Here is a 19,205-nt window from a genome sequence, read left to right on the forward strand (position 1 = left end):
ACTTGGAAAATCAATCCAAGATAGATCTCAGGTGTTGGACTAATCCAACAAAACCACATAGATATAAGAGGATTTGGGTTTATTTGAATATTTTTTAAAGGGGAAAAAAAAAAGAAAAGGAGAAAAGAAGAAGAGCATCTCCAACTCCAAAGTACAATCGATTTTTAAAGGAGTTTTAGTTTTTCAGTGTATGAAACTCACTCAGATTTCATGAATAATTTTTACCTTGCGAGAACTCGGAGTTTTTCTTGATGTTTTCTTCCCAGGGAGAGAAAGATCAAATGAAAATTTCAAACTGGAATTAAAATCCACACCTTGTGTAGAAAAAAACCACAATTACATCATGTACATCTGTAGCGAAGGAGATGGTTCAGACAGAAACTAGTAAGTCACAAAGAAAAATGTAATACATTTTAAGAATGAAAATAGTTACCTCATACCAATAGCAAACTGACAAAATAAAGGGTATTTATCCCAAACAATACTAATACCAATTAGCACACATCACAAGGTCATAAAGGCCATAAAGTAAAAAGTAATCAGAAAAAAACCCAGAACGTCCATTAAGTGAACACAGTAATCAAAACCTATCAAATTCCCTGAAGCCTGAGTAGATGATAAAAGCAAAAACAGTAAAAGCAAATAAACTACAGAAAGGAACGTCACCTACTCATATCAGCCCTTCCAGAGACAGGAAGAAGTGAGGACTTGCCAGTGGTCCTGCTTAGAGACTGCCACTGGGAGGAAGGGAACAGATATGAAGTCAGATGGGAGAGGGACACCAGCTTCTGTTGCAAGAATGACTTTACTCTGGCACTCGGGCTCCGACACAGCCTGTTGTACCACTTCTGTACATCTCACTACACTTCATGGCTCGTCACAGGATAGATTTACTCTGTCCCCTCCCTAAGAATGGTTTAAAAATTAGAACCACATTTCTCAGATAGGCTTCAAATCCAGGGCAAAGATAAAAGAAAAAAAGGGGGGGAGAGGGCGATGCAGAAGTATAAGAAAGAAAGAGAGAGAGGACAAAAGTGATGTGCTCAGAGTTGGTTTGGTTTCAGTCCACACCATAAAACCCATCCATCTCAAAGCTCTTCCGATGGAGCCCAGCATGTGCCTTTGACACTGCACATCGTGTCAGCAGGTCTGCAGCATTTTGATGTTTGGTATCAAACAGAGGCCTTATTAAAAAGCTTTCTTGTCATGATCTATCCAAAGAGGAGCCTTTTGTCTTTCCCCTCTTGCTGGCTATGCTCATTCCAACACACCTGATCATCACTTTCAGGAAGAGGATTAATGGAGGATACCTATGCTTTGCAGGTGACTGAGTGCCCTTGCTGGAAAAATGTGCATCCCATAAAGGCATGAAATAAGTCCAGCTGAGTGATGATGGTCTCACAACATCCCACAGGGGTGGCCACCCATTTACCCCACCCTTTAAGTCAATAATTTGTCTTTAACCCTTTCCTGTTTCGAGAAAGCTGGAAAAACTGAGTTAGGTAAAGAGGACAGTGCTCTAGTTTAAAGACTCTGAGCTTTTTTCCTGATTGAGGAAAGGGCTTCAGAAGGCAGTGTGGACTAGAGAAGGTGGCATCAGCCTGGGAAGACAAAATCTGGGATTTATTTGCTGCACTGGCCTGCATCTTGAGTAGCTTAATTCCTCTCACTGCACCAAGCTTCATTCCCATTCCTTCACTAGCTTGGCTATTTACATTAGTCATTCCCTGAACTGAAGCTGCTTTTACAGTTGTATGACACCTGCTAAAATTCACCATAACCAATATTTGTTAATTCATCATAAAAATTTTGTGTTAAAACACAAATGTTCAATTACTTTTATGTAGTCAGATCACCAAATTCAATATTCTCACATAACTTAGCATGCCCCTGGTTTAAAATGTATGGACACTACTTTGGAATCTCTTTTAATTCTGTCTGATACATACAGGGCTGCCAAGGATGAAGGTTTTAATGTCATCATTTAAAGCTAACATGGTGCCACATCCCATTATCCAAATTAGGGCAGAATATTCAGTGAACTCAGTTGAATGAGAATCTGTACCTTTATGGGCATTAATTATTCCACAATTGGGATTTAGGGAAGATACCCTCAAGGAATCAAAGGGAGTTAAGCTCCAGCTCATTTCTGTTCAAGAGATTTGAGCTCTTCATTTCTCCAAGCTCTTTTGCAAACATCACTCTAACTTTACGTCAGTTCCAGCTCAAGACAGCCACAGAGAACAGGCATGCTAATAAATTTATAAATCTTGACCTTTTTTCCCTGTAGTACTTAATTCACCAGTTTCCAGCCCAGCACTATGCTAGGAAAGCAGAACTGGAGGTATGCACTACTTTGGCTCTTTTTTCACCAAGTAGGATGTGAAAATACTTAAGAAGCAACCAGCCCCATTCTTCACCCCAGTGTGAGAAGTTTGACACAAAAATTGGAAAGATAATAAATCATGAGATATATATTTAAGACTATACAACAACTCTGTAACCACCAGCAAGGTTCAGCTGGTTTCTCAAAACCATCCTGAGCCCTACTCTTCCCGTCTCAAAGCAAAATTATAGCCGAAGATACCATAAACTCAAAATATTTTACCATGTTTAGGCGAAAATAATGGTGATTTTGATCTGGGTGGATTTTCTGGCCGAGGAGCCACCAGCTGGACGGGCCGCACGTGTTTATCCAAGAGCTTCTTGAAGCAGGACTGCCGATTCTCAAACATGCTCCGAACGTTCTCAAGCTTGACCTGCACCGACTGGATCTGGCACTGCAGAGAGTGAAGAAGACTCTTGTGATCAAATAAACACCATTATTTTGCACTTTGACCCAAACCAGAGAATTATAAAGGTGACAACACCCCGTCACAGTCCAACCTTGCTTTTTACTTGTGTAAGGAACTAGAGGGGTTGCTTACCTTCAACTCAGATGTTAAGACTGACTCGAAATCGTAATGTAGGGCTTGGGGATCATAGTTTAAGTAGGTTGAAGAGCTTTCAAGAAATCTTTCTATGTCCTGGAGAGCTTTCTGAGCACCTTCTTTAGACTGGCACTTATCCATTTGCTGGTTGGCAAGCAGGTAGGCACCTTCATCACAGCACTGAAGAGCCTGGTAACAGCACAGGGCAAGCACAGGGAGCCAGACTGTCAGCAGCACCCCTACTACAGCAAAGTTCCCATGAGGAATGTCATTTTCTGGATCTATATTTTCAACATGGAGCTAACTAGCACTCCTAAAGACCTCAGCAGTTACTGTGTTTTGATTAGAAAGTAGAAAGACCACATTTTTTCTGGAGGGTGATTGCAGTCCTCAACATACCCAGCCAAGTTATGCTCCCACTTGTACCTGGATAAAACCAGTGGTATAACAGACACAGAAGCACTATTTAGTGCATAGTTGAACCAAATGATAAGCAGATCTTTATTTATCTGGCTCAGAAAGCTGAAGTGGGCACTGTGGAGTTTACAACAAGACTGGCAGATTTCTTGAGATAAATAAAAGCCTGGCTCTGTGCAGACCTCAACTGAGAGGAATGATCAAAAGTAATTGCATTCATGTTTTTAAAAATAATAAAGATTTTAAATTGCAGTCAACACTTGACATGTGCAGGCAACAGGTGAATGCCAGGCTGGGGTTCAATTGGCACTCACACACTGTGGTGTGCACAGGTGGGCGAGGATGCTCCAGCCAAGAACAACAGAGAATCTCCAATTCTGTGAACAGGAAGAGAGACCATGGAGAGCAGTACCATGTTGTGCTCCAGCAAAGCCCACAGGCTAGACCCCTGACACCAACCAGGACTGCAAGGAGCCCAGGAGAGGCTACTGCTGCACAGCTCAGAGGCTGTCAAGGAACTGTCTGTCCCCACAGACCAGTGCAACACTGAAGTGGAGCACACAGAGAGGAAAAACAAGTTCTCCAGTCCCCAAAACAGTGAAAGGGAACAGGGTCAAACTTCACTGTTTCTCTTAATGGCCTCAAGCATATTACAGCCGTGTGCCTTCTGGCCTAATTACCGTGAATTTCCCTAAATGAATATTCGATGCTGATTAAGATATCAAGGAGTGTTGGAACCACATGACTCCACTTCCACGCTAGCACACAGCAGCTGTGCCTATCTACCAATCTGTCAACTTTATTTTACACCGAGCTACGTTCATTCTTAATAAATCACTCAGAAAAAAAGGGCTGGAGTTTATCTGAAAGCATTACCCCTACTGCACTGGTACAAAAACCTCCAAAGTCAATTAATACATGGATGCAGCATGAAAGCACAACCAAGAGCAGCAGCTGAACTTTGGTGTTCTGAATTGCCCTCCAGAGATACCCACATCCTTCTGCTGACTTCACAGCACAAGTAGATTTCTGTTTGCTAACTTCCCCAGCTAAGTGAGGGGTGAGGCACTCCTCCAGCCTTTAGGGAACACTTTCCTACCATTAACTGAAGCAAAGCTGCAAATTTCAGGTGCTTCCAGCTAAGAGGTAGAGAGGATAACTCCAAGGAGAAGCTAATTATCTGCTTCTCAGAGCACTGTGTCTCTGAACTCTACCTGCTGAAGCCGGGTATGAAGATCCAAGGTCTTCTGCAGTCGCATCTGCTTCCTTTTGATCTCATCAGACAAGACATCAGAATGGTGCCGCAGCTCATTGCATTGCTGGCAGATTAAGTTGAGTGCGTAGTGATGATTTGCTGCTAGCTGGTGTCCATGCAGTATCACCACCTGAGCCTTCCCTATCAGATCCTTCAGTGAAAGGAAGAGAATGGATTGCACACTTACTGAAATAATGTCAAAATGTCTACACATAGCAACATGCACTTTCTTGTTTTACCACATTTCAGGCACACGTGGAGATAAAGGCCATTAGGAGTAGACAGAATGGGTCAGTTACGCAGGATAAAAGGGTATCCATCCTCTTGGGAAAAAAAACTTTTGTTATCCATAAAGAGGATGAAGAAGAAAACAGATTTCTCCAAACTAGCAATGCTGTGAGTGCCTGCTGTCTCCAGGAACCATGCCCTGAATAAAATGCAGCTGATGCCCAGTTTAGGCACACTATGCTCACAAGCATCAAAGAGAACTGGAGCAGTTTGGGGTGAAAACAAACCAGGCCCTTTGTAGCAGATCTTGATGCACACACTGTCTTTTCTGTACACCTTGGTCAGTGTAATGGTTATGGTTTCTCCAGGGCTGGTTTTCTGCTGAGACTGCTTCCCTGCTGCACCCTGCCTGCCTGACCTTTTGTTTCTCCTCCCTCTCTTCACAAACACTTCTTCCAAATGGACAAGAAGCTTTAGACCTTTCCCTAAGACTCTTATTTGCTCATTTTCTATGTCCAGATCCCTCAGGATTTCTCTGCTGACCCTGCCCCATGTGCCAAGCACATCCCTTTGCAAAAGTCACATCCTCAGTTGGGATCCTGTGAATCATCACTCTTCTTTCCCCTACAACTCTTAGTCTTCACCCATATGTTAAGTCAGAGACACGTCAGGATAGCAAGTTCTTTTTGCCTCTCCATGTGCCTGGTAACAAGTCTCTATTAGCACAGCTAAAGCACTTAAAATACAAATCATTTTTCTTCCAGCTCATTAAATCCCACGCCTCCCCCATGTTCAGACATTTATCTGTTCCGGATTTTCATGGTGGCTCAGCAATTTATTTTAACTATGATAATTAGATACCCTGTTTCTGGCTTTCAGAGTGATCACAGCACCACTGCACAGAGCAAAGACGTGAAATCGATCCTTCCATACAGCCACTTGCCAACAAATTACACCAGAACCAGGTAACTTCAGGAAACACCTCCTACCACAAACACAGAATGTGGCTCTTGTGTTTCATTAGTGCCTCTTTCTGTGTAAGATTATCTCACCTGAGCCATACCATCGAAATGATCCAAGTCCTTGAGCCTCTGCTTCACTTGAGCAACACTGTCCCCAGTGTCGGGAAGCTCCGCTTGCTGACCCATTAAAAATTCAATGGCATTCTTGACCTAGACACAAAGAAGAAGACTGCTGCAAAGGGATACAAAGCACAGGCAGAAAATCATTCTGAGACCAAAATTAATCACACTTTAGCTAAGATTGCTAAATCCAATAATAAAACTAATGTCCAAGAACTAATTTCTAAATTCAGAGATGCTTCTATCAGCAAAATCCATGCGACTGCAGGGTAGGGATACCTAAATTAGCTCTAAATGAGGAAGCACAGTGGTCTCCCCAAGCTAGCTAGCCCTGCCAGAGTCAAGGAAAAGCACTATAAATTAAATACTCTCAAAATAAAAAGCACAAAACTTCTCTCCCCTCCATTTCATCTCCAACTCTCCCTTCTGCCAGTGGAAGTGCATCTGCTCATACCTCTTGAAAACTTTGCTCAAACTTCCACAACTGCAAATATTGTTCCATTTTTAACTGATGTTTTTCCCAGAAGCCATCAAAAGCAGTCTCCATCTCACGCAGCTGACCAAGTAACCTTGAGCACAGAAAAAGGACAATATTGGAACAATTTGTAAACAGAGGACAAGCAGAGATGGACAAGCTGTAGATGTCTTCTGGACCCAAGGTCTCAGAAGAAGACAACAGATGTGTGTATATGTCTTGAGAAGATATCAGAGAGAATTTTAATGAAATCATCACTGCAGATGACAGCACCTGTGGGAACCAATTGTTGCTATCTCAATTTATCTGAGTAATACCTGGGAGCCTGGCACTGAAGAACCCCGCATTTGCTCCACAGCCTCATTGTAACAGCAGGGATAAAAATCAGAGCAGGTCTAAACCAACTGATAGAAGTCAAACAGCAACTTAACGGGCTTGGAACAAAATTCTGGTATCTTTGTCTTTGGTAGATGACCTAAACAACACATCTACACCTAAATAACTTGAATGTTTCCACTGAAAAATCAGGGAAATAACAAACACAGTGCACTTACCGATTCACAGTCTCCCAGTCTCCAGGCCTCTCATGGTGCTGGTCCTGACTGCATTCCTCAGTGTCAGGCTCTTCAAAACTGCTCAAAAGCAAGTTTCCCTCTTTTGTGACTGCTGTAATATCTTCCTGTATAACACAAAACATTTCTGATTCAGGCTACTTATTTTGAGGTAAGGATAAGTAATTTTGTGTTTCTCCTGCCTTAGTTTCCCTGTGTGAAATGAAGCACCAATATCCAAAGGACTCCCAGAAGATGTTTTAGTTCTTTTAACATGGAATTAGCTCCTGGAGCTGCAGGAGGCCACAAAATTATTTGAGAGGCAGGAGGACAGCACTGCCATGGCTCTCTCTTGATGAGCAGGTGGGGGTTGTATGAGACATCTATGCACAAGTTCAAGTCTTCAAGCAAGTAGGCTGGGCTTCTCCATCGAGGTCATGACAGCAGGTTGTAGAAAGAGCACCCCACTGTGGGACAAAGACTGAGACCACATGGCATCATCACTTACTACAACCTCTACATACAAAATCAACACTTCCAGTATAACACCCACTCGTAGACAATTTAAACCCTTGCTGTGTTCATTAGCATCAGCTGAGGTGCTTTGTGCTTTGCTGGGCTCAGCCCCAAAGCAAACAGGTGTGTTTAGTCAATTATTTTCAGGAAAAAGACACCAAACACAGAGATGAGAAAGAGGGAGAAAATGCATGTAGGTGATGAACAGAGTCAGAAGAGGCCCTGAAGGAGGGACCTGTGTATGGCCGCACTGGACAGGCAGGTACCGGAGGAGTAAGAACCCATTCTAAGAGATAGTCAAGTCTCCACTGCAAGAGAAACAACAGCAAAATGACTTCAGGGAGAAGATACAGAAAACTCAGACTTGCTTAAATGTCTGCCTGCCCCTGATAACTCACGGCAACCTAAACATAACAGCATCTTCAGTGCAGCAGCCCAGGAAAACGACACAGCTGCAGGAGCGTCTCCTCTACCACATGCAGTCAGCTGCCTGTTTGCAACCCTATCACTAAAACGTCCTGGAAGATGACTGCAAGGCAAAAACCCTATCTCCTTTCGATACTACCATATCCAGGAGACTCAGAAGGGAAGAGGAATTATGCAGCATGCTTTAGTCTGCAGGTGGCTGTTATTTCATCCTCTTACATCTCAGTCTCCAGAGCCCTGCATTCCTCTTTTGATTCAAAGCTGTTCATTATCCACAAGGCAAAGTAGCCTGACTGTCAAACAGGTGTTAACTTGACTTTTTCCTGTTCAGTATATCAAAGAGGTTAATTTCTTAGTTACTTTGTTTAATTAGTTTCTGTCATTTTTTTATTGTGCCTGCAATCAGCTTCTGTTCAGTATCACAGCTACATAAATTATTCTGATCAACTCATTATTTGAATTCAGCAATCAGCTGTACCAATCCTGGGGTTGTCATGAGAGAGATTAGGATCCAGTGTCTTGCTGTCACCACAATCTGTGCACAGTTTCTCATCTGCTTTCATCTTTCATGGTCTTAGAAGGAACATAAGAAAAAAGTCCAACAGATCTCATCTCATTTCAGTCAAAAGCCAACGGGTGGTTTTGATATTTGAAATTAATGGATGAGGAATTAAAAGAAAGAGATGCCTTGTACTTAGTGATGCTGTGCTTTATATGCAAATGAAAACACATTACATGTTTTATTTCTCCACAGGGGCAAGTGGGTATTACTGGCTGGTTTATACACAGAAATACATTGCGTAGTTGATATTTGCCCCCTGTACTTTGGCTACAAAGTCCTCAGCATGAAACTTAAGTCAGTAAGTCATACTGTAATAGATGCAGCTGCTGTTTCATACTACTCTCCTCATTTTCAAAGAAGAAATAAAGGCCCGTTGACAGTATCTATAATGATACTTCCTATATGTGCACACATACATTTATGCCTACACACAGAACACTTTGGATGTCATTTTCAGTATTTCTTACAGACAGATTTCTGGGAACTCGCTGCCAGGTGAATGACAAATGATTATTAATGAAAACAGATACACTTCTTTGGTAAATAAAACCTGTCAGAAAGCAAAAGACCTCATTCTTCAGCCACACAGAATGACTATTAACACAAGAATCATTTCTGAAGTGAGTGGTTGGGGACACACCCATACTGCTCCCTGAAAGATGCAGGAGCACCAAAGACAACAGCTTGATAAAGCACCAGCTAGTTGCACTAAAGCTTCCACTGACTTATTTAATAATATTAATAACAATCAAAAATAGTTGAAAAAAAATTAAAATATTAATGAAACAAATGTTCAGGCAAAAGATGAAGGCTCACATGAAGACAGGGATTGTGTTGTGAATGTCTGTACCATGTGTTCACACAAAATCTTCATCTTGGATGCTCTCCAGCACAGTTCCCTTAAGTCCCCTCAGAGAAGCTGCATCAGGCAGAGGGAGCTGGGGACAAACCATCCCTCCAGACCTGCTGATGAGCTTTGTGTGCAGCTTTTTCCAGCCACAGGGGTGAAGCAGAGGGGATCCCAACTGAGGGCATGAACATGCAGGTGACAAAGCCTCCCACCACCCTCCTGGCAGCGAGACGTGCTGAGCGCATGGGAGGAGCAGGCTGCAGACACCGACTGCTGCAGCCAGCAAGGAGGCGGCAGCTGAGACAGTTTGCTGGATGCTGGCAGGGTAACTTGCTCAAGTGGATGGCAAATGTATGGGCAACACACAGAAACAGTCATGCTGTGTTCTGTTTTGTCTGTCAACACGTACACATGCATGGGAGGGAAGGAGGAGTGTGCAAAACAAACAGGCAAAACAGACAGGCAAACACCAGAAATCCCATCTTGCTGTGCAAGCAGCAGAGCTGCTGGTGAGACACACCTTGAGCTGGTAGTACTTCTCCGTGCGCAGGGCCAGGATGCGCTCGATGGAATACATGTCGTCGGGCAGCTCGGTCTCTGCCAGCTCCATGCCAAAGGACTGTAACATCTGTGCAATTTCCTTCACGGTTAGTGCAAAACTCTCTATGGCCTGGTGGGAGACGATAATTGCAATCAGCCTGGGATTCAGGGTATTCCTACAGCTCCTTAAGAGTGTGTGACGAGCCAAGGCTGAGATGTGCAAGGGAGCCCAACAACTTGCTCGGAGAGAGGTGGGTGGGATGTCCATGGCAGACAGAGTGGACATCCCATGCTTGGCCAGGTGGCTTGCAGTGCAGACTGAATCTGCCATAGGATTGTATTGGGCAGAAATACTTCATGCTTTGCTTTCTGCTGTTCTTGTACACTGAGATTGTTCCTACCACGTATTGGAGATCTACAGCAGAAGTCATCCCAAGATCCATCTCACATATTCCTGTAATTCCTCTTCTATTATCCTTCTCCTCTGATTAACTCACACAAGCAACCATCACCAGACAGTGGGGTTTTGGAGTTGTATTTGGCTTCCTGGTGATGGATGTCTCCATTTTTGCAAGCCCAAAGGGTGGGTTACAGGCAGTCTGGCACCACAACCACCTCATCTGCAGATTCACCAAGAGGACAAGGGATGGAGCTAAGCAGGGTGCCAGAGACAAACTGGAAAGAGTGGGGTGAAAATAAGTGCTGTTGGTAGCTCCCCAGCACTTCCCTGCCAGCCAGTGGGAGCTCTGGACAGCAGATGGCTCCCACACCACTGGACAAGGTGGGGGGTCTCACACCTGGCTTGGTGCTCCAGCTCCAATTTTGAGAACAGAATAATCATAGAATCATGGAATCATTTAGGTTGGAAAATAAACTCAAATGTAACTGGTTGCAGTTATATATTTCTTTTAAAAGCATTTATTTTCCATGGAAATTTCAGGAAATGTTTCATGACCACTCTACAAGGGAATTTTGAGAGAAGTTTTTCAGATGGCACATCTACCGTGGGCAGCTATGGTGTAGAAACTATGTTTTTCTTACATTAAAATGTTTTGTCATTCATTTTGTCATTTTTATCTCCAAGTGTGAGAGTCATGCCATTATCACTTTAACACATCTTGAAAAAGAACAAAACTAAAAGCAAAAAGTCTTCAAAAATCATTAATTTGGCAGTGCATTAGTGTGAACTGTCAAAAAGTTAATGGCACAAGCAATAGCTTGACTTATTCCAGCTACAGTCTTGTGCTTTTGTCTTCATACTGAGCTCCACACCTGCTGGTGTGAATGATGTTGCAGGACAAGGGGAACTGGGATGTCTGGTACATTTTCCATTAATGCTTTAGTTTGTTAGGAAGGTAATTAGGAATCCAAGCTGCCATTCATCTGGGAGGCAACATCCCAGGGAAAACCAAGAGTGTGCAGGAAGCATAGAAATATATGGCAAGGAACAGCTCAAGGAATTAAATGCCTGATTCCTGGCAATATTGAAGGAAAATTCTTGCAAGGAAAGGAAAAAAAAAAATAAAAGGCAATTTTCTGAGTCCTCTGCATTTGGTCTGTATGAAGAATGCAGTTTCATTGCCCCAGTTCCCAAACACAGTTCTGATATTAATCACATGAAGCAACCATTATGAAAAAAGAAAAAGCCTATTTTGTATCTCCCATTAAGAGAATTTTAATAAAGATTTATGAAGACAGGTCTTCCGGGAGCAGTTTCAAAAGGAGCCTGAGGGATTTAATCATCCAGTTCCCTAGTAAACCCATCCAGTTCTTAATGCCACTTGGCTCCCTCGCATATCTCATCCAGCAGTTATAGCTGGTTTCAGGGGTTACTCTCAGCTCCCCACTGCTCACTGCCTTACTGAAAACCTTTCTCAGTGACTCCCAAAGACCAAGAGCCCGGTGCCCAGCCCCAGTACGTACAGTCCTGAAGATGACCCACTCGCTGTGGCAGTACTCCAGGGTGCCCCCAAACTCCGGGGTCAGTTGCTGCTCATCAATGTACGTCAGCAGGTCGCTCACCGAGCTCAGCATAACAACCTGCAGACAAGGCAACTCCGTTAGCTGGGGGATCATTGCTTCTACCCAGGTCACAGAGACTAAGCCTACCGATCTTTTATGCGTCTAAGAATTGGGGTTGCTCTAAATATTGTTCTAGAGCGTGGCTTTCTTCTTATGTTTATGGCTCAACACGGCTTTTATTTGTTGTATTTGGCCACTTCTGTAAGCCAGCCCTGATCTCCCAGGTGCTTTCTTCCTTAATGCAAAGTACAGTGAGATGCTGCAGTATCTGACTGCAGAACAGAGCTGAAAGCAAAAGTGATGCAGGTTTAAGCAAGGGATGACCAGAAAACTGCAAAAAATACATACATTTTAATAAGTTATGGAACGTTGGCCAGTTTCACATAAATATATACTCATGAGTTTTTGTGTGTCTAGATCTGCAATGGGATATGTCAGGAATTTACGAAACTGTGCAAATGACAAACATTTTAGAGAGAAAAATGTAAAGTTTGTGAAAATCATACTATTTTCTAAAGGAAAACATTGATTTCTTTTGCGTTTGTAATTGCATCAACCTTAGATTCTATAAATTTACTTTTCTTCTCTTAATTATTCTCATTATATCCTATAATCAAGGTGATTTGAGAACTCTGGAAATTTTGACTTGAGAATATAAAACCATTTCAGCTGCTATTTTAGAAACAAATACCAAAATAATGTTGGTATGGAGTCTACACTGAGATGAAAATGGGTGGAATTCATAGCAAAAGCTTCAGTAGACATGTCTTTTGACTTTTCAGATGTTAAGCAAATTCCTGAGTATGGATTTATCCTCCCCAAAAGCATGCAGCCTATATAAGGGATGAGGACAAGCTGAGAAACTCATCACCCACTACCATGGGCACACTCTGTGGAGAGCAAACTGTGCTCAAGAGAGCTGGAAAATGCTACAGGAGAGACTTGGTGGAAATAGGGCATTTCTGGCAGAGGCACTGTGATTACTCTTCACATAGAATTACAGAATGGTTTGGGTTGGAAGGAACCTTAAGACCATAATGTTCCAACCCCCTGCCATGGACAGGGACACCTTCCACTAGACCAGGTTGCTCACAGCCTGGCCTTGAACAATTCCATGGATGGGGCATCCACAGCTTCTCTGGGCAATCTGTGCCAGTGCCTCACTACCCTCACAGGGAAGAATTTCTTCTTAATATCTAATCTACATCTCCCCTCTTTCAGTTTGAAGCCTGTCCTATCACTTTAGTCCTTGTCCAAAGTCCCCCTCCAGCTCTCTTGGAGCCGCTTTAGGCACTGAAAAGGGGCTCTAAGGTCTCCCTTCTCTTCTCCAGGCTGAACAACCCCAACTCCCTCAGACTGTCTCCATAGCAGAGATACTCCAGCCCCCTGAGCACCTCTGTGGCCTCCTCTGGACTTGCCCCAGCAGGTTCACGTCCTTCTTATGTTGGGACACTGTCAGCCCCTGACCTGAGTTGTACAGGCAGCCCCTGGTCATGCACAGGCACAACAACTCTGCACTCTCGTACCGGTAACTTGAGCAGAAAATCCTCCTGGCTGAACCGAAATCCAATGTCAGTGAAGGTGCGCTGGAAAAACCCCGTGGGACGAAGAACCATCACTAAGTGCAGGTTCCCTGGGAATGATGCCTGTAAGGAAATAGAGATGTCATTCACCTTGGGGATGTGGCAGGTCCAACAACAGCTTCCAAATGCACTGAAAAGAGGGGATTTTTACTATTTTAGTATTGCTTTTGATTGCTCCTGATGGCTTTTCCTTATTTTAGAAACAGGAGGGAGACACTGTAAGTAGTTTAGAGATACAAGGCCTAACTGCAGGAGGGTTGTCCAGCCCCAGTTCCCTTTGGAGCAGGTAGAAGTTCAGCCATATACCTTGAAGGGACACTTATTATAAACTTTAATAATATATATACTGTTCATCATTATAACTTAGAGAGTGAAATTACAACTTAGCAGGGAACAGTGGGCTGGAACATCGAGAGGAATGACAGATTGAGGAAGCAAAATTATTGCCAAACTTGCTAATCATCCCATAACTGCATTAAGCACACTCGTCTTGTCCTTGGTAATTACCAGGCAACATTTAATTTGTGGCAAGAATTTGGAATTTCCTGTCTACGCTGCTGGAGCCTTTTTTCAAGCATATGGTTGGCAGGTGCATTTTCAAATAGATCTGTGAAAAGGGTGCTTGAGAATGAAAAAGAATTTTTAAGAAAGTAGGAGTCACATCATTAAATTATGGATAAGCATATGATGCAAAGATTTGAGTTAATTAAGACATATGATTTACTCTGGGATCCTGCCAGGCCAGGTTACATTTCTCCATATATTCCTCCTTATATTATTCTCCTCCATGAAACATCATAATAGTATCTATACCAAGGATGAGAATAATGAACATGTTTAGGTATTTTGCACTTCGGGGCACTTAATCTGTGCCTCCAAAACAAAGATCACCCCCATAAACATGCATTAGTGTTGTTCAAAACAGCCATGATTTACTCTTGAGATCTGACATCCATGAAATCATTTGCTGTCACTCATTTGCTATGTTTTCTTTGGTAGGAAGGCTCAGGTTGTGGCTTCCACTGCCCACAACTTCACTTAGAAATGGACAGTGACTTTTAGGATCATATAAGCCACATAAATTCAATATATTGATCTGGTGTTATTTTAAGTAGGAACAGAAAAAAAAATTAATGTGAATGAAATACCAAATTCATAGCCTTTGGAAGTCAACAAGAATGGTGCCAGGGACAAGGATTTGGCACTAGAAACAACAGCAAACCATTAAATAACAGAGACACTTGTGCTGGCTCCAGGCCCTGGGTCCTGTGCTCCTGCTACACAGCACCTGGGTAGCACGTAACGTCTCCAAAAAGTCTGCTGTCCCCAGGTACACAGGGATGACTACACATGGCAGACTCCAGGAATCAACTTCCATTCCCATGACACCTGTAGATGGACCAAAAGTCTAAATGTGGCCATGGAGTCACCAGACCTTTGCAGCTCTGAGACAGGACTTGCCCAAGAAAGTGTGGGTGAGGACCTGCAGGAGATGCAGGTTCAGGTCCCTGCTTAATTAGCTCTACAAGGAAGCTCATCTCTCCTGCAAGACAACCCCAGGCAGGCCCTCCAACAGCACAGCTAATAGATGCAGCTCAGGACTTTTATCTTGATCCTCCCATATTACTAGAAAGAAAATCATCCACAGACTACTGGATATCTCAGAGGAGCTGGAGTGGTTCCTCACTTTGAGAAAAATCTCTGCCTGGGATGCAGCAACCTTCACTGAGGAAAGCACCACCAGAACTGGCACTGGTTTGTAGACAATGCTGTAAATTCTCAGTTCACTCAAAATGTCTAATATTTCACTGGAAAGTCTCTGGTAAGCTCGACACTCATCTTCCAGCATGTCCCAGACAAGCAGACTGCCTTTCCCACTTCACTGTGCTGGCTCTCCATTGGAGCTGGTAAATACTCCTACTGTTCTTTCCAGGCCTGTTGGCTGACCTGGCTAGTCCTTGGCACTGTCATGCTCTGGCACATCCCACAGCACTAGGACATCCCATGGAAAGACCTGTCAGTCTGTATTCATGGCCTTGTTGTGCCCATCCCTGCAGAGCTGTGAGTACATCAGGTGTTATTCCCTCATGCCCACCCTTATGTCCCTGTTTACCTCATTCTACATCCTCATCATTTCCCAGTGGGCATTTCTCTGCAGACAGGACAACAGTAACATCCCCCAACAAGGTTTCAAAGTTCTCACCAAGAAGCCACAATGAGCTGCAGACCTCAAAGGGCAGGATGCTGTTCCTCCAAGATAGGCCCTGTGCTCCTGCCATTAATGGCTCAAACTGACTTGAACTAAAACCTTGTGAGGGCAGTGGCCTTACATTGTTTTAAAGGATCTCAGAGGCTGCAACTTGAGGTCCTTCTGCACGGTTGTGAGTTCACTGCATGTGAATCCAATGGTGAAGTTCCACAGAGCTTTGGGAAAGTTGCTGTTTCCAGTTCAGAAACACAACTGCCTGTTCAGGTCTATGAACTTTAGGCTCCTACCTTGATCCCCTTCTGAAAAAATGCATTAGGAATATCTTTGAGAAGAACAACAAGTCAGAAATTCCTCTTTCCTTGATCTTACCTCATTATCTCCCTTCATTCCCTGTTCCCTTTAACCCCAAGCTTTGCCATCTCCTACTCCTTCCAGTCCTTTTTATCATGTACCCTTTGGGTGCTCAGCAAATTCCCTGGAGAGAGGGGCTGGGTGTCCAAACCATATTCCCCCATGGGAACCTGCAGACTTTGAATGTCTTCTCCTATGAGCCCTTGAGCAGGAAACCTACAGCTCCAGGAAGGTGGACCAGCAACCAGGTTGCAAGCAGAGCTGCCTGCCAAAACTACACTGCAACAGTGAAAAGGTGTGAAATGCCTGTCTGAGAGCAGAGATGCCCTTGGACCCCTCTGGTTTCACAAATGCAGGATGCCAACACATTCCACCTGGGTTTCCAGGACAGGTGATTTGATTTCTGTTCAGTTTAGAAAGCATTTGGGGATTTTTCAGCTGATCTTATATACATAGGATCAAGGTCAGCACTTACAAGTAGCTACAGAACAAGAAACACAGCTTTGTAAATGATACCTAATGCATTTCAAGCATGGAAAAAAATGAACAAGCCGAAAAATAAGCTTCCAGAAAGACAGACACCAATCAAACTATGTCCTGTGCCCCCCTAGAGGCTTAAGGGAAAGGATGAAATGTTAGAAAAAAATCACATAGACCAATAATCCCTCAGATATAGCATTCCTGAAGGGACTATATTTTTTTTGATCATTGCTACAATTCCAGAGCTGAAGTGTAGATAAGTTTCCTGCAAACTGAAGTCTAATGCTACTGAAGACACTGCTGCAAAAACCCCTTTCCCACAATGTATGCAAGAAAGCAAAGACAAAAGGGTCCTTAAACTTGCCTTATGCTTTATCTTATAATTTATAACACTGCAAAGAATTGTGTGCATTTAATAAACTTTGGCTTATGTAACAAAGCACCTAAAGAACCCTCTGAACCCTTTGCCCTCTGCTACTCCTCTGCAGCATATCAGGAAAGGCAGGAAACTACCGGCGCAATTCCACTAAATCAGGCAGTTGGCAAAATTTCACTACTGTTAACTATCTCACTGACCAAAGCCCATGCTCACAACATCCTTCTCCTTACAAGGACACAGATATGTGTACCTTAAGGCCCCAGTTCAGCAACTTTTTTAAATGCACACTTAACTATAAGCACCTGATTTAATCAATAGGGACAAACTGGGCTAATAAAGCACAAGAAAGAACATGCACTGAAAGTATCACAGTTATTTCCTCCTTAGTGAATATCTCATCCTGACACATTGTGATTTCCCTCCCAGTTTTAGTTATTCAATTTTCAGGGAATATTCTTCCCTGCAGTTCACTGGGGCATCCCTGAGGTTGGTAATCAATAAACATAAAGAAAAAGCAGTATCTGCCAATAAGTTTGCTTCTGAGCACCAGAGTCTAAGGCCAGTGGTCCCCATACAGGTGCTGAAGTTAATGACTTTCTGCTGTCCCTTAAAGGAAAAGCATGTCATGCAACAAAATGCCAGATACTGCTAATGTGAGCCTTTAACTTCCCCCAGAGCCAGAATGAAAATCCCAAGCGCTCTGCTACCTTTATGTCAGCCGGCTGCATAATCAACCCCCCAAAGATGCTGTCAGCACCGCTGGGGCACCGACCATACCCAGGGCCCCCTCGCTGCCAGAGGTTTTCCCTTCCTGCAGGAGCAATGATAGAGCCTTTCCCCGCGGTTGGAGGGCGCCGGGAGCAGCACTGCGGGGCAGTGGTACCCAGCGCCCGGCTGCTGCCGCACGGAGGATGCTACTAAAATTCCCCTCGCGCTGCTGGATTCTAGCCGCTCCGGTCAATATTCCCGCTGCCCTCCATCCTCCCCCAAGTCCAAAAAGGTCCTGGCGCCCGCGGTGGGGACGCAGGCCGGAGGGGAAACGCACTCCCCGTCTTGGCACGCTCGGCAGCTACGCCGGGCCCGGAGCTTACCGCAATCCGCTGTGTCGGAGCCCGGCGCCAGCCCCAGCTGCCGCACGGGCCCGCCTGCCGCCATTCCACAGACCGCGCCGATCGGGAGCGGAATGGGCTGGGGATGATCGGGATGGGAAGGGTATGGGAGGCCGCGCGCGCCCCAGAGCTCGCCCCGCTGCCAGGGGGGCGGGCAGGCAGCTGTACAGGCAGGCAGGCAAACCCTGCCGGCACCCGGCTGGCAGCCCCGCTCTCCTCCCCAGTGCTGGGTTTGCTTTTAAGGTGGAATGCAAAAAATCATCCTGCAGACGGGGCCAGCTCTTTCCTTCGAGGATTGGGCTTTCAGCTTAGAGCTTTCATCCTTCCCTTTCCCTCTGTCATTATCTCCAAGGTACATTTTCAAGCCGTTTAGTATTTTAGGGGGAAACTAAGGAAAGATGCTATGGTCAAAACCTGAGGCTTGACCCCGGCAGTAGGGCATCGCTTCCCAAAGCCAGGAGTACCAGCATGAGCCTGGTTTGCCCATGCAATTAGAGACATACACAAAGAGTTAAATCAAAAAATCTGATATAAAAATTTTTCTGGATCAGATGCACAACCGCAGAGCTGCAATTGCATATACATATGCTCAAAAAATAGGACACACTCTGTATTTCAAATTCAGCTTCTTTGCACTCCTTTATTCCAAAATTACACAAAGATCAGAAAAAAAGATTTCTCTTATTGCAGCATGGCTTATAGTTTATGATTGGAAAGAACTAAAGATTTAATTTTTTGTTTTAGCTGCACAAAGGCAAGTCAAGATGCCTCCTGGACACAGAGACAGCTCTTTAGGGCCAGATTCTATTTTTAAGGCAAGATTCCCAAGTCTTAAGATTTAGTGGACACAGGTTTCCTGCTTCTCATCCCTCTTTTCACAGATCACCTCCCCACCATTTACATGGACAGCCCTGATACTGTGGGCAAAGTCACTTCTCCACCCGGACACACAGAACATATAGCTACCCAAACAGGGTGTATGCTTAAAGGTCACACAGTAATTAAATTTACTTATTAAACACAAAATTAATGACACTTCTCTAGAAGCTACAAATTAGGACAGGATTTTTTCACATTTGAAACTTCCAAACTATGCAAAGCAACTACCTCATCCTTAAAGGGTGCTCTTGGTACTAGCACCTGTTCAAACACTGGCAGCAGAATTGAATTTTGATGATCACTTTAAAGAACTACTTTTTAAATGCTGCTTCTTCTCTAATGGTATGGCAACCACGCTTGG

The 19,205-nt window shown here is 43.9% G+C and overlaps 1 protein-coding gene across 2 annotated transcripts in view; it reads right to left on the bottom strand.

The window, feature by feature from the left end:
- MCF2 (MCF.2 cell line derived transforming sequence) overlaps nt 1–19,205 on the bottom strand; it is a 46,384-nt gene that overhangs the window by 20,270 nt on the left and 6,909 nt on the right. For both annotated transcript variants that reach the window (XM_018070756.2, XM_018070755.2), the window contains exons 4-13: nt 13,381–13,500; nt 11,756–11,872; nt 9,813–9,962; nt 6,942–7,066; nt 6,367–6,481; nt 5,883–6,002; nt 4,562–4,753; nt 2,928–3,119; nt 2,609–2,780; nt 226–314 (exon numbers count right to left, since the gene is read on the bottom strand). In XM_018070756.2, the coding sequence (XP_017926245.1) occupies nt 226–314; nt 2,609–2,780; nt 2,928–3,119; nt 4,562–4,753; nt 5,883–6,002; nt 6,367–6,481; nt 6,942–7,066; nt 9,813–9,962; nt 11,756–11,872; nt 13,381–13,500 (1,392 nt within the window). The remainder of the gene's footprint in view (nt 1–225; nt 315–2,608; nt 2,781–2,927; nt 3,120–4,561; nt 4,754–5,882; nt 6,003–6,366; nt 6,482–6,941; nt 7,067–9,812; nt 9,963–11,755; nt 11,873–13,380; nt 13,501–19,205) is intronic.

This window comes from Manacus vitellinus, unplaced genomic scaffold, assembly GCF_001715985.3.
Source record: "Manacus vitellinus isolate BGI_N305 unplaced genomic scaffold, ASM171598v3 scaffold_19_pilon, whole genome shotgun sequence".
Taxonomy (NCBI): Eukaryota; Metazoa; Chordata; class Aves; order Passeriformes; family Pipridae; genus Manacus; species Manacus vitellinus.